This window comes from Camarhynchus parvulus, chromosome Z (genome assembly GCF_901933205.1).
Source record: "Camarhynchus parvulus chromosome Z, STF_HiC, whole genome shotgun sequence".
Lineage (NCBI taxonomy): Eukaryota > Metazoa > Chordata > Aves > Passeriformes > Thraupidae > Camarhynchus > Camarhynchus parvulus.
Window position 1 is genome coordinate 57813311 of NC_044601.1, and position 13351 is coordinate 57826661.

General features: G+C 43.2%; 1 protein-coding gene across 1 annotated transcript in view; it reads right to left on the bottom strand.

Annotated features, from left to right (window-relative positions):
- The window catches only part of EGFLAM (EGF like, fibronectin type III and laminin G domains), a 75598-nt gene that overhangs the window by 2487 nt on the left and 59760 nt on the right, over positions 1–13351 (bottom strand). The window contains exons 16-21 of the mRNA XM_030969141.1: positions 12654–12765; positions 10976–11092; positions 8596–8776; positions 4023–4101; positions 3006–3149; positions 428–511 (exon numbers count right to left, since the gene is read on the bottom strand). Coding sequence (XP_030825001.1) covers positions 428–511; positions 3006–3149; positions 4023–4101; positions 8596–8776; positions 10976–11092; positions 12654–12765 — 717 coding nt within the window. The remainder of the gene's footprint in view (positions 1–427; positions 512–3005; positions 3150–4022; positions 4102–8595; positions 8777–10975; positions 11093–12653; positions 12766–13351) is intronic.

The window sequence follows — 13351 nt, forward strand, 5'->3', positions numbered from 1 at the left end:
TGTCACAGCCCCAGAATAACCCTGCATGACTTTGGCAGCCTGCCCTGAGCTGTGCCGAGCTGGCACTGTCACCTCAAACACAGCAATCCTTGTGCACACTATCCTGAAACAGCCAAGCTGCTAACAGCTCCACTCTTAAGTGAGGTGTGAGTGTGGAGCCGCAGTGATTCACACCCCACCAGCCCCCAGAGATGCCAACCAGCATCTTTAATGGCAGGGTGGCTCCCAGGTACCCCTAGATGGAGCCTGCCCACTCCCGAACAGCTTTGACTCTGTGCCACCCAGATCCCCCCAGATGGAGCCTGCCCACTCACCAAACAGCTCTGGCTCTGTGTCACCCAGATCCCCCCAGATGGAGCCTGCCCACTCACCAAACAGCTCTGGCTCTGTGCCACCCAGGTGCCCCAGATGGAGCCTGCCCACTCACCGAACAGCTTTGACTCTGTGCCACCGGCCGTCGCTGAAAGAGCCGTTCACCGTGATGGAGGCAATGCCACTGCCCAAATTGTAGCTACAGTTAAAAAAAATTGAAATGTTACTGCCTTCCTTGAAAGGACCTGCCTGCCAAACTGCTCAGGCATCCTTACTCCCTTTTGGCTCGGATTTTGGGGCAATCAGTGGAATCCTAGCAGCAGTGCTCTTATTTTGTAAAGTCAGTCTCATGGACAAGCAGGAAAACTCCCTGAGTCAAAGTGGGTGCCATCACCACCTTTCCATGGGAGCAGGAAGAGAGTCTCTGCATGGCCACTCTTCCCCAAAGCAGGGGACTATGAAGGTCAGTGATCTACAGTTTCAAATATGGCTAATAAATAAATTTCTGCAAGAGCAAATAAGCATGCAACCCATAACTGGTCTACAAACCGTCTGACATATAGGGAAGGTTGAGACCGATGATGTTAGAAAAGGTGAAGTCTAATAAATGCAGCTGCTTCAGCCTGCCACTCTAATTATTTCTTTGTGCTTGCTTCTACTAAAATAACTCAGCAGATATAATGTCCCCATCATGTTTACACTTCAGGCATCTTAATTTCTGGGTCCCTGAAGCTTGGGCCAACCTTAACAAAAGAGAAGTAGCTGCTACAGCACAGTGAGCTATTGAGTGCTCCGGATGAGCTAGCTGCTGCTGGACTTTAGCCTGTACAAAGCAGGAGGGATTAAAGCCAACATCACCATCTCTCCAAAAAAGACTGAACATGGAATGAACTCATGGCCAGGGTGAGGTTCTGAAGAACAGCACATTAAACTGTGAGCTGTCCAGTGCGAACTGGTCACCCTAAATTTGTTTCCTCTCCAGGGCTTTAAGTGAGTCTCAGGCAAGCACCCCCTTTTACCCAGGATGCAGAAACCAGTCTAAGTCAAAAACAACAAGAGGATTTGAGTGTTCAGGATTGTTGCATCAAAATGTTAGACCTTTTATAACGGAAATTTGATTTATATCCCTTATGAATTCCTCTGCAACAGCTATCCCACTACAACAGTGAAATAACCTTTGACAGAAGCAGGGAGCAACAGAAAGAACCTTTAGCAGCAAGTACACTGTACAGGGAATAAGGCCATAGAAAATGGGAAAGTAAAAGTGTGCTTTGGATTTCAAATTGGATCAGAACACAGACACCTAAACTTAAACTGCAGGAGAATTCTTCAGACAAATTCACAGCCCCGATAGTCTCTTGACTTCACCTCTCAAAAGATGAAAATCTATCATGAGGATCAACTTTTCAGATTTTTTTTTCTGCATTTGTCCTTTCACCATCTTCTTTGATGCTCCCCTTCAGTAAGCAGTTATTACTTATGAAGGTTTTATTTTGGTAGATTAATTTCTCACCTTCCTAAATGAATGTGGAAGGTACAAATATTTCAGTAAAATTCAGCTGGTTTGGTCTAAAGCTTTTTACTATCTTTATCTCGGAGGAAGAGCAGTAACCTAATGAAAATTGCACCGTGTTTTGGAAACAGAACAGAGTGGCCACTTAGTATCATGCATGTTAGAGAGACAATCCCTTCCAGACATTTAAACAACACACCACTTCTGCAGAGTCAGTTCCTTGTTTATAAATCAATGAGGAAACTTGCGTTTTTGCCAAGTTAGTCGCTGTTAAATCACATTTTAAAAAAAGCTTAAAAGAAATTAATTTAAATAGAAACATGCAACTTATCTATACATTCTTGGTAGCAAAAAACAGCCAGTTTAGTAAAGTAAAAAAAACCAAAAAACTTTAAATAATAAGCTCTCTGCCACATGACCAACAGTATCTCACAATAATCCACATGAGTGATGGCATCTGTGGTTTGCTGTTTCAGTATTTGCCTTACACAACCTAAAGGAGCACCATGAGGAAACACATGGCTTTCAAAACACAGGACTCCCAAAAAAGCACCATGAAAAAACTTGCACAGGGTGTGCCTGAGTGACTGCAAGGGAGAAAGAGATGCTGGAGCAAGACCCCAGCATTTCCCAAGACTCCCCAGTTTCACCATTTTGACAGCACTATTACTGCTTAATTAATGATTCTGTGGATGGTGGCAGAAACAAGGTGTGGTGACAGCTGCGTGTGTGTGTCACAGGGCTGGATGTCTGGGGGTTTGAGGTGGTGGAAGCCCTGCCCCTGTGTGCACTGTCTGGCAAAGAGTGAGCCCACAGTGAGCAGTGGCACCACCAAAGTTTGTCCTCGAGCCCTGCCAGCCCTACCCTGCTCTGCCTGAGACAGGTTTGATGGGTATGTGGGGGGCTTACCAAGAGTATTCATCCCCTCATAAGAAATCTTTCAGAAAATCACAACAACACCCTGATATTTGAAAAATTGGGAAGCAGGAGTGATGCAAATTTTGCAGCACATCACCTCTTCAACTTACATCCTCTCCCAGACAGCAAACGGGATCCATCATTGAACAAAACTTTGAGGATGAGAGTGTCTCACACTGTGCCAAGGGACAAGTGCACTCTATGTGTTGAAGCAACTCCTTTGAGCCCTGTGTGTTACACAAACAAGGGAGAGAAAGCTTACCTGAATATTAATGCTCCCTCCTGAAGGCCTAGAGAGATGAAATCACTGTTAGGTCGCATGGGACTGTTTCCCCTCCACATCAAAAGGCCTTCCTTCATTGTGGTTTTAAACCTCATGAACACGTTTGTTCTTGTTCCTGATACCCTGTTTAATGTAGAAGGAGGAAATAATAGTAAAAAACTAAATTGTGCCAGTCTTCTTTCGAAAAAACATAAGATGATGCAGTACTTAGTCTCTGCTGGCCTGGTGGGTTACTCTCCTGCAACTCATTTACTTGCTGATCTGTGAAGGGTTCTGGCTCACATCCCCATTTCCATCATTTCAGAGTAGGGGAATTTAATTCATCTCTCTACACAATAGCTGCTAGGTAATCCCATACAATTAGGAGAAAATCCTTTTATTCCTCTAGCCTAGTGTGAAATCCAGCCCAAGAAGCAGATTTCGAGAATTAGATGTGATGCCCTCAAAGGCAGAGGAAGGAGCATAAGAAGGGGAAATCAGTAGGTCCCAGTAGGTGGGAGGTGAGGACACTGGTGAACCCTTCTCTACTCAGTGGTTGAAGTAAAGGTAGATGGAGGAATTTGTTGAAACAAGCCAACATTTGCTGGAATGTGGGGATGTTCTAGGATACAAAGCAGCCAAAAAAGTAACTTTGAGGATCTAAATGTTAGGCTAAAGCAGGAGTTAAAAAGGAGTTAAGGTCCTTAGTCTCTTTTGAGTCACAAGCCCTGTATGGCTGTTCTTTGCCCTCAGGGAAAAATCAGCCCCTCTCTGTGCCAGACACAGGTGTGCTATTTCTTGACAGGCTGCAAGATGCACAAGTATAATAAACTAAGCCACAAGGATATGCATTTAAAATGTATTTTTCCCTGAAATTTAAAAATATGGCAGAAGTACAGTCAGAAATATTATAAGTACAGCTTAAAACATGTACATATTCTACTCTCTCTCACATAAGGCTCCTAACATTATTACATTTAAGAAACAGAATACTTAGGTCCACAGGAGATACATTACCTTTTCAGGATATCTGGATTATCATATGTGAGGTAACTGCGACCAATAAATTGTGGGATTTCAATTGCTTCTGTAATGGCTGAGAAGTAAATACAAAAAAATGAAGATGAGTGTCAGGTAGCTGACTTGGAAATGGAAGGAAAAAAAGAGACACAACTCTTTTATTGATTTACTCCTGCGGTGGCAGGTACCCACCAGTGACACAGAACTGAGCTGAACCCACAGTGCTCTGCCAACAGGCACTGACAGATTTTGCCCAAATGCAGGGGCAGCAGTTAAGGGAGTTTAAATGGCTGACAGTCCCTCTGCTTACAGCCTCCATGGCACGAGCCTAATGTATTGCTCCACTACAAACGTTAGTGCAGAAAATTACGAAGCATTGGGAAAACATTGCAAATTTTCTCTTTACCCCCATTTCTACATTCCTTGATTCTCTATGTGGTCCAACACTCTTGCCAAAGACTGTGCATTAACCACCTTTGTTTATAGGCTAAGAAACTCCTCCCCAGCTGCTAAGAGAGCGCCATAATGTGCAGAGCACATTAGGGACCTCTCACCCTGCCAAGGGAGGCTGAGGCAGCACACACAACCTGTGAGCTGCTCCCTGTTTTCTGTTTCAGGGTCTGTGACTGCACTGAGTGGCTGCTGCCTGCCCAGAGCTCAGCCCTGGGGTGCAGTGTGGGGAGCAGGCTGTCTCAGGGAAGAGTCACAGAGTCCAGGGCCCCAGATCACTTTAGCCTACTGAAAACAGCTGGGACTATGCTGAAGGCTGCACGGCAGAGGCTGTGGAGCCCTTTGGTGCACTCAACACTGCAGTGCAGCCTTGAGGGTCTTTTTCTGTGTCCCCCATACAACATTTCTCTAGGGACAGCCCCAGGTGCCCCTATGGTGTATGGCTGGGACCATGACAAACATTGCAGCCAGAACTGGAGTGGGTGCACTGCTGCCCACAGAGAAGACTTTGGCAAAATAACTCAGCTGTGTGACATAAACCATGCAACATCCCTGATACAGAGCCCTTCTTGTATCACAGCCCTTCACCAGGCTGTGAGCACCAGCCCAAACTGATTTTTTTGTTGAGTGAACATCCTAGAGTTTGTTGCTGATCTCCCATAACTGACTGCTGCATTAATATAAGCATTAATATTATATAAGTATAAATTACTTAAAATAGGTGCCTTCATCCTATTTTCTTACTGAGGAATAATCCCTTCAACCCACAGCTAATCCCATCTATATAAATTTCAAGCTTTCCAGGGCAAGGATGCTTGCTTTCTTTACGCAACACAGGGTCTGGCTGTGCTTTTAGAGCTCACTGTGACACAGATATGCAACAATTGGTGTAGTCTGGCAGCCAGAAACAGTAATATGAAATTTAGCTCTAGGTGTCAAGAACTGAGAATTTTAGATAGTGATGAATGACTGTTTTCATCCATAGTGAAATCAGGAAAGCTGCCTAATGTGTCTAAAGAAACCACCACAGGCCATGTCCAGCCTGCAGTCTGCCAAAGGCATAGGAAGATTGCAAAAAGTTGTGTTACACTGGCCAAACATTCCTCGCCAGGTCTGACACTTCCTGCACTGGACAGCCGCTGATGGCAGCAGAGCATGAAAGGAGGCCTTGTTCCCCCACCACATCCTGCACTGGAGCCCCACTGCTCTTGCCTTCAGCAGGGGAAGGTGCCCATGTCATGCCAGAGCACCTTTGCCTGTGCCAGAGTACTCTGATTTCCTCTAAAGAGCTTAATGGGCATTTACCTCTGCTTGCTCTTCATTTGTTTCTCTGAATTTGAGTGCAGAAAAACAAGCAAATTTTAGCAGTAACCTTGATGCAGCCAGGATCTTTGCAGCTGGAAGGGAGCAGAGCCAGTAAGGAGATCTAAGACTACACACCTTCATTCTTTGCTCATCATGATTTGGCAGACAAGCACCAAAGCTCTCATGCCAAGCAAGAGTGAGCTCTGGACTGCAGGGCAGCCTGAAGTCACACCACAAAACCCTCAGCCAGCTACCTGGCCCTTTGCTCTGCAAATACAGGGACCAGCTCTATAGCCACTGTTCTGAGCTTGGCAAATGCTTTGCATGCAGTTTGAAATATCAACAGCATGATGTTTAAGGAAGCACTATATAACCTTAGAAAATATTTTGGCTTAATGACAGAAACTTGCCAGGCTTAATGGAAACCCAGCATCCAGACAAACACACAATGACAGAGTAGTTTTCACATAATTTACAGTACTTACTGTTCAGGCAGTAACTTCCACACTCTGCAGTGAGTCAGCACAAAACAAAACAAGAACATTCTGGGTTTATTATTCTAAAGCACAAAAATCTCCTTTAGCCCAATTTCATGCCCACTATTCTACAGATGTGTAATCTCCCACCTACCATTTGCATAAGTGACTACAATCACCTGTGAAGGTAGTACTGTTTTCATAATTGGTTTGCTCCAAGTATCTATATTTGTCTGCTCAAAACACACAAAGGGACAGACAGGTGGGACCAGCAGCAAATCCTTCTGCTAGTCCTGCTTCTCAAATCTCAGTGACTCACCAGGTTTTACCCAGGGATCAGTTCTAGCCAAAGGAAAACAAGAGTTTGCTGCTCTATTCCATCTTACAGTTGAAGTATAAAAATATCTTTAGCACTCCCCCAGCTTGGACAGAAGATATAAAACCTAGCAATGCCAGCAAAAACTCTATTGAATCTTCAGCTAATGATCCATTACAATATGAATCAATATCTCATATACCTCATACCAGCATTACTTGAGTTTTTAAGTGGTGTGTGTAATTTTGAAGAATGAGGTGAGCTCCCTCAAAAGCACTTTGCTTTTTAGGGTTTTTTACAGCAGCCTACCACCAAGAAGGATGGAGACAGCATCTTCACCTCACATACCTTCTGAGTGCACTAACCAAAAGCCTGTTGTGAAACAGAAATGACACAGATGTGCATCTCACCTTAAGAATGTCTACACCCCAATAGAGACACAGGTAAGGATTATTTTGAGGAATCTGTTTCAGGTGGTTCTCATCAAGGCTGTCATGGACTGAGGTTCAGGAGCAACTCCATGCTCTATGCACATCTATCAGAAAACCCTTAAATTTTTTGGGCATATGAGGCTGCACGAGCTCAGAGAGGTTGAGCTGCACCTGAATAGGAGCCACAGGTATCAGGAACAGAAACCAGGCAGCTTATGCTTTTGGACACCCTTAAAAAAATTAATGAAGATTCACATACAAAGCAGCACCAAGGATCTGGCTAAAAAAAATTACAGGCAAAAGTGCTTCAGACTGTCTCTGAAAGCCTGGACATCCACTGAGGTGACAACAGGGAGGATGCCAGCCAAGTGGCACCACTGCTGGTACCACGGGCTCAGACACTGCTCCCCAGGCTCAGCGCAGGCCAGGAGCTGAGCAGAGGCGAGGAGCTGCAGCCCCAGCACTGCCCACCAAGGGCAGGCAGTCACACACCCAGCTGCAAAGGATTCCCTTGAATGTCTGCCCTGGGACTTGTGTTGGTACTGCTGCAGATACCATCTCCAAGTCAGGAATTTAGCACCCTGCACATGCCTAGAAAGTCAAAATCCCAATTCTCCTGCCTCCCCACAGAAAAGCCAGGATAAATGACGTTGTTTCAGCACTTAGTTAGACCACAACAACGTAAGCAAAGCGGTTTCTTGCATTGCATTTTATTATAATGCTTTTGTTCTAAGATATTGTCTGTTTTGAAAAAAAGGCCAATATATTCATTGCAATTTAACCAAAACCACTACATTTAACTTTGAAGTTTATGACTGTGAGAAATGAAGCAGTGGGTGAAGACAATAATGTCAGCCAGCTCTTTTGAACCGAGTTTACTGTTACATTACAAAACTTCCCCTCAGGAATTTTTTAAGATCAAGCTTGTCAGAAGGGAAACGACTCCATCTAGTGGAATAACCCAAAGCACAGTTTTTAAATGCTTTTCTTGCAATCTCATCCCTTTCCTGAATCTAAGGTTTGAACTATTACAGTGGCTCTGAAGAAAAGAGAATAATGTGCACACGGATGAGTTTTCTCCTTGGTGGTCTCCTTCGCCCTACCAAGGCAGGATCTGTGCAGATGGTGCAATCTCCATCAGAGCAGTCAGTGCCTAGAACAGGAGCAGACCCTTCTGTGTGTGAGAGCAGCATTTGCTGTCAGCTGTGGGGTGGATAAAATTACAAGGGTTATCCATGCTCATGCTTCAACTGCTGGCTGGAGGACCCTGGCAGGAATTCCCCGTTTGCACAGCACTGCACAATGTGGGACGTGTACCAAGTGTGAGTGTTCAGTGCTGTTCACCACAAGCAACCAGATACCAGGTTGCTATCTATGGATCCTAGCCCCGTGCTGGGATAACAGTTACCACATTCCTAAATAACAAAACAAATTCTTCCCTAGATACATGGAAAGTGCACAAATGAAAGGGGCGCTCTGGCCTCCAGGGTTTCTATTTAAAGGCATGTGTACAGCAGTAGTTGCAGGTGCTAAATCTTCCTGATTTTTGTGATCAGCTCCTGATCCCTGGGTGGATATCCAGCCATTGTTACCTTTTTGGCAATGCTGCCCATCGAAGCCCAGGGGACAGTCACACTCGTAGCTGTCCTTCTTGGGAACGCAGGTGCCTCCATTGGCACACGGTGAGGTCACACAGGGGTGGACAGCATTTACCAGGTTGATTCCAAAACTGAAATCCTGTTTCACATCAATTGTCCGGTCATTCAAGATAATCTATATGTTAAAAAAAGGAAAAAAAAACAGGTGTGAAAAGACAACGTTAAAACTTCCAAATCCAGAGTATCCTACTGCTAGTTAGATGATTCCTCTGAAAGACTTCATTCAAATGTAACTCTCAAAACTTATCCCAAACTCTATTCTTGTGTATTTTCCACTTACAGAGGTCCAACTCATACTTTTGCTACTCCTGATCCCCCTGGAGATTAATCTCTTTTGTGTCTTGGGAAACAGCCTTAGGCAGCCCCTATAAGGGGTGAAGCTGTGTGGAATTTACCAGGCCCTTGCCTGAACACTGGTGCAACACTGGTTGTAGCTGCACTGTGAGCTGGGATGGTAAAATTAGATGAGTGCTGCTGAAGAAAAGCATTTCTGAGATTAGAAAACCCTCCAGGAGATGAGTGTTGACAACAGAAATACTAAGCAGAACAGCTTGTTTTCATATTTTCTGTTGCTTTCTAGTATCTCATCTTGCCTGAAAGAAGCTCGAGTTAAGATGAATGGAAAACATAAATAATGACTTCACAAAACTGTTTGTATATAAATGGAAGAGAACTGCTAAATGCTGGGATTTTTCCAATATGTCAGCAGCATATGTTCTCCAAAATAAACCAACATTTGTATAATCTCAGCTGACATCTCAGAAAGAGAGATTGCATGCAGGCACAGCATCTCTTCTCAGCTACATCAAAATAAGTACATCTTAACAAACAATAGATTTTAAGGCCAAAACTGAGAAAGGTAATAGCTGTTCTGGCTCCTGCATAACTTGGACAATGCACCTTAGGGGATCCAGCCCGGAGAAGAGGTTACATAAGGCACCACACAACTCTAACAGCAGAAAAAATATCTAGTCCTGTCATGTAATGGACCAGGGAAGACTCCATTGTATCTTCAGCTTCTTTACAAATTTTGTTCCAGAGGTTAACAAGCCTCCACTCATAAAAATTTATCTCTTGTTTTAAACTTCTATTCAGTTTCCAGCCCTTGTCTCTCATAATGTCTTTTTCTGCATAAATCCAGGACCACGTATCCAAAGAAATCTCATCCCTATCTAGGAACTAGAAGATCACAATAAAGTCACTCCTCAGCCTTATCTAACTAAGCTGAACATATTGTTTAGGTCTTTCTGTGCACTGCATATTTTCCAGTACTTGGTGATGTTTGCAGCTCTATTTCTGTATAGTTCTCCAAAATCCTACCACGTGTAAAGAAGGCAACCAGACGTTCCCAGTGCCCAAAAAGCAGGCAGTACTCTTCCCTGACATCCCATTCATGCCTCTGAGAATACAAATCCACCTTACTAAGTACATCATGAAGGCTCACACTCTGCATTTCCCAATACTTATCAGAGCCTTTACTCAATTGTATGACCCCTCACTTTGTAATGGTAACCTGTGTTAATTGCTCCCAGGCTCTCTATCTTGCATCCCAAAACACACTGTGTTTAGTCAAGTCTACCTTCCCAATGATGTTCACGTGTCTGACCTGTTCCTATCACTATCACTCACTCTCCCAGTTTTCCTGAACTTCATGCTTTCTGCTGGACAGCTGACAAAGGCAGTAAAAAAGTGTCAGACTGAGTGACTGAACCATTTACACTGAACTGCAATTATTTTTCTGTCCTGGAGCAAGTTAACTGTAGAGCTTTAAATCCTTAAAAAAAACCCAAAACCTGTTATTAAAATTGTGGGTTTATTTTGTTATTTCTTTGCACCATTTTGATGCAATTCACTCCTCTAAAACTGTGAGGATTCAGGGCCAACCTTTCAACTTTATCCAAGTTATTTTAAGTATGTTTAGAAAGAAAAATATAAGTTCAGTTTGCACGTTCATTTCATTATTTACTAGGCCTTTACAAACCGCACTCATGCTGAGCTGACCACATGGGAACATCATCCCTAATGTCTGCTAACAATGGAAAACATCTCCTCCATTCATGTGCTCAATATAAAACTGTAAGAGGGGAAAGCAGTATGATTCTCATCTCCATGGTGGTGCAAGAATGCACTAGCCAGACTTCTCATTGTGAAATAATAATTTAACTACTTCATGGTGGGGTCCTGAGGTGAAATCCTTGATTATTTTGAATACTACCAGCTGAATAATGGCAGGTTTGCATAAAAACCACACATGGATACAACAGAAATAAAGTATTTTGTATTCTGTACACAGTGTATTTCTCTGGGCACACACCTTCTGGATGCTCCCACTAAAGGGTCTGAGGATCCCAGAGTTCTTCTTCACATCATCATAATTAGGGACTCCACCAATAAATATTTCAGAGCTGCATTTAATCTGTGTAAAAGCCCCCTGCAAGAAACATAGAATAATATTTTATTAGAGTAGTTGGAACCATGCTTCTATCTTCAGATTAGCCCACATGAGTTGTCATGTAGCTTATTTCAATGCCTCTTCTTTGTACAATCAAGAAAGCCATTGTGGGACACTCTTGACTGACTTTACACTATCTCTGTCAGAAGTAGCTGAAAAATCTGAAGTATTTCAAAATGGCAATAGTGAAGGAAGAAAGAAAAGAAAAGGACTCATTGTGTTTTCTGACACATCTAGCTTTATTTGCAAAGAGGTACACTGATGTAAATCTGTAACCAGAATTAGGTTCATAAAGCTAAAATCAGAGCAAAGTTCATGCAACAGAGACTCATTCAGTATTTCCAACATCTAAGAGATAACCTACTGGAAGATATGGGGCTAAATGAAAGAGACATTGAGTTTGCATCAATTACCAGAAGCAGTTGCTCAGGATACCTGATAGGAATATTCAGGGTCCTGGAGTTAACTGAAAGACATTTAAAGGCTAAATACAAAATAACTGTGTAACTCCAGTCCTGCAGAAGCTTCTGTGCCTTCATGGTTCCCAGACATTCTCCTCCTGGAGCACTGCAATGTAGCACTTAAGAGGAAAAAAATGGGAGTATTCACCTTAACCCACCTATCTAAAGAAGTCTTGAGTGCTCCAGTCAAATGTTTCTTACTCAATTCCTCAGACAGAGGAATTCCTGGAATTTCAATTTATTTAAATTTTTGAAGAAAAGTCAAAGTTTTGATAAAAAAGTTTCCCAGTTTTCTGAAAAGCCTTCTATGGGATTTTTCTGCTATGGGATGTTTTTTGCTATGGCATCTGCAGTCTGGTTTTCTGTCTGCACTCTCCACTAGGTAACAGACATTTCCCAAGCAGGTCTAACATTGGCTTTTATCAAGATAGAAAATGTATCTCTGTGCAGGCATTTAAGGGCTTAGAGTGAATATCCTGCTTGGTACAAGTACAGTTTCACTTTATCATAAATTTGACTCACAATGATCACTTGGTGAGTGAAGAACAAAAAGTCATCAACTGTCTAACTGTTCCAGCACTTAATCTGGCCTGCATATTACTTTAGCAAGAAGAAGACAAAGAAACAATTCTCTTCAGGCCTACCTTTCCAGGACCATATTCAGCAAGAGGTAAAAAAAGACTGGGCACACACTTTTCAGCACAATACTTCCCCAAATTACACCTCTCACAGTGCACACGTTGCTCAACAGACCTAGTCACAACACGAGCCAACAGAAGAACCTCAGGAGGATATGTGAGCCAGAACAAAAATGTGATGTGAGTCCAGTCCCATGTCAGGAGCAGGTACCATCGGGTTCCAGTGGGATCCCTGCCTTTATGGGCGTCCTTGTCCTCAGAGGGAAGACCTTACAAATTCCCAACTCCAGGCCTAAGAAAATGTTACCTTAAAGTATATCCTGTTTTAAGAGCTTTGTGTATATCCTGTAGTAAGAGCTTTGAGAGCAGGCTGTGCAGTCTACCATGCAATCACTTTACAGTCCAAGAGCTGCCTTCAAGACAAGTCTGCCACAAGCTCACCTCTGCCATCCCTTCCACTGGCCTCTGTGTGTCCACCTGCAGGATTCCATTCTTGGCCGTGCGGGACACTCGCAGTTCATGCCACTGGCCCAGGCTGACAGGCTCCTCACTCCTGTTTTAAGGGAAAGAAAATTTTCAAGCATGTAACACTGCGCCTTTCTGATACTCTGCAATGTTAAAAAGTCAAGTCCCCTGGGATGATTTTCTAAATAAAAAAGAAATATCGGCCACTGTGGTTCTTCCCTTATAAGGAAGTAACAATCTTCTGCAAAGACCATATTTCTAGAGCAAATAACAAGCACTCTAGTTTTATTTATAAATGAAACACTATCACCATCACACACTTTATCTACCTCTGTGCTAGTTTTTCTGCTCAGTCATTTATAACATGTAAAAACGAGTTTTTGTCTCAGCTCTACATCCTTAATTCACGAAAAGCTTCCCACTTAACGGTTGGTCTAGCCCCACATTCTTCATCCTCTTTTAAAACAGAACTACTTTGTGTTGGCTTATCAGCTCTATTTATGCATCCTGTTACATTGACATTGACACACACACACACACACACACGTGCAGCCCGGATGCTGTACATAGAAGGGAAGTAATTAAAAAATTATCCTAATGATGTGATGAGATCTTGGCTAGGAACAATAATCCCCATTTGTGCAAAGTATTCACCAGTCTCAAAGGAAGCATTT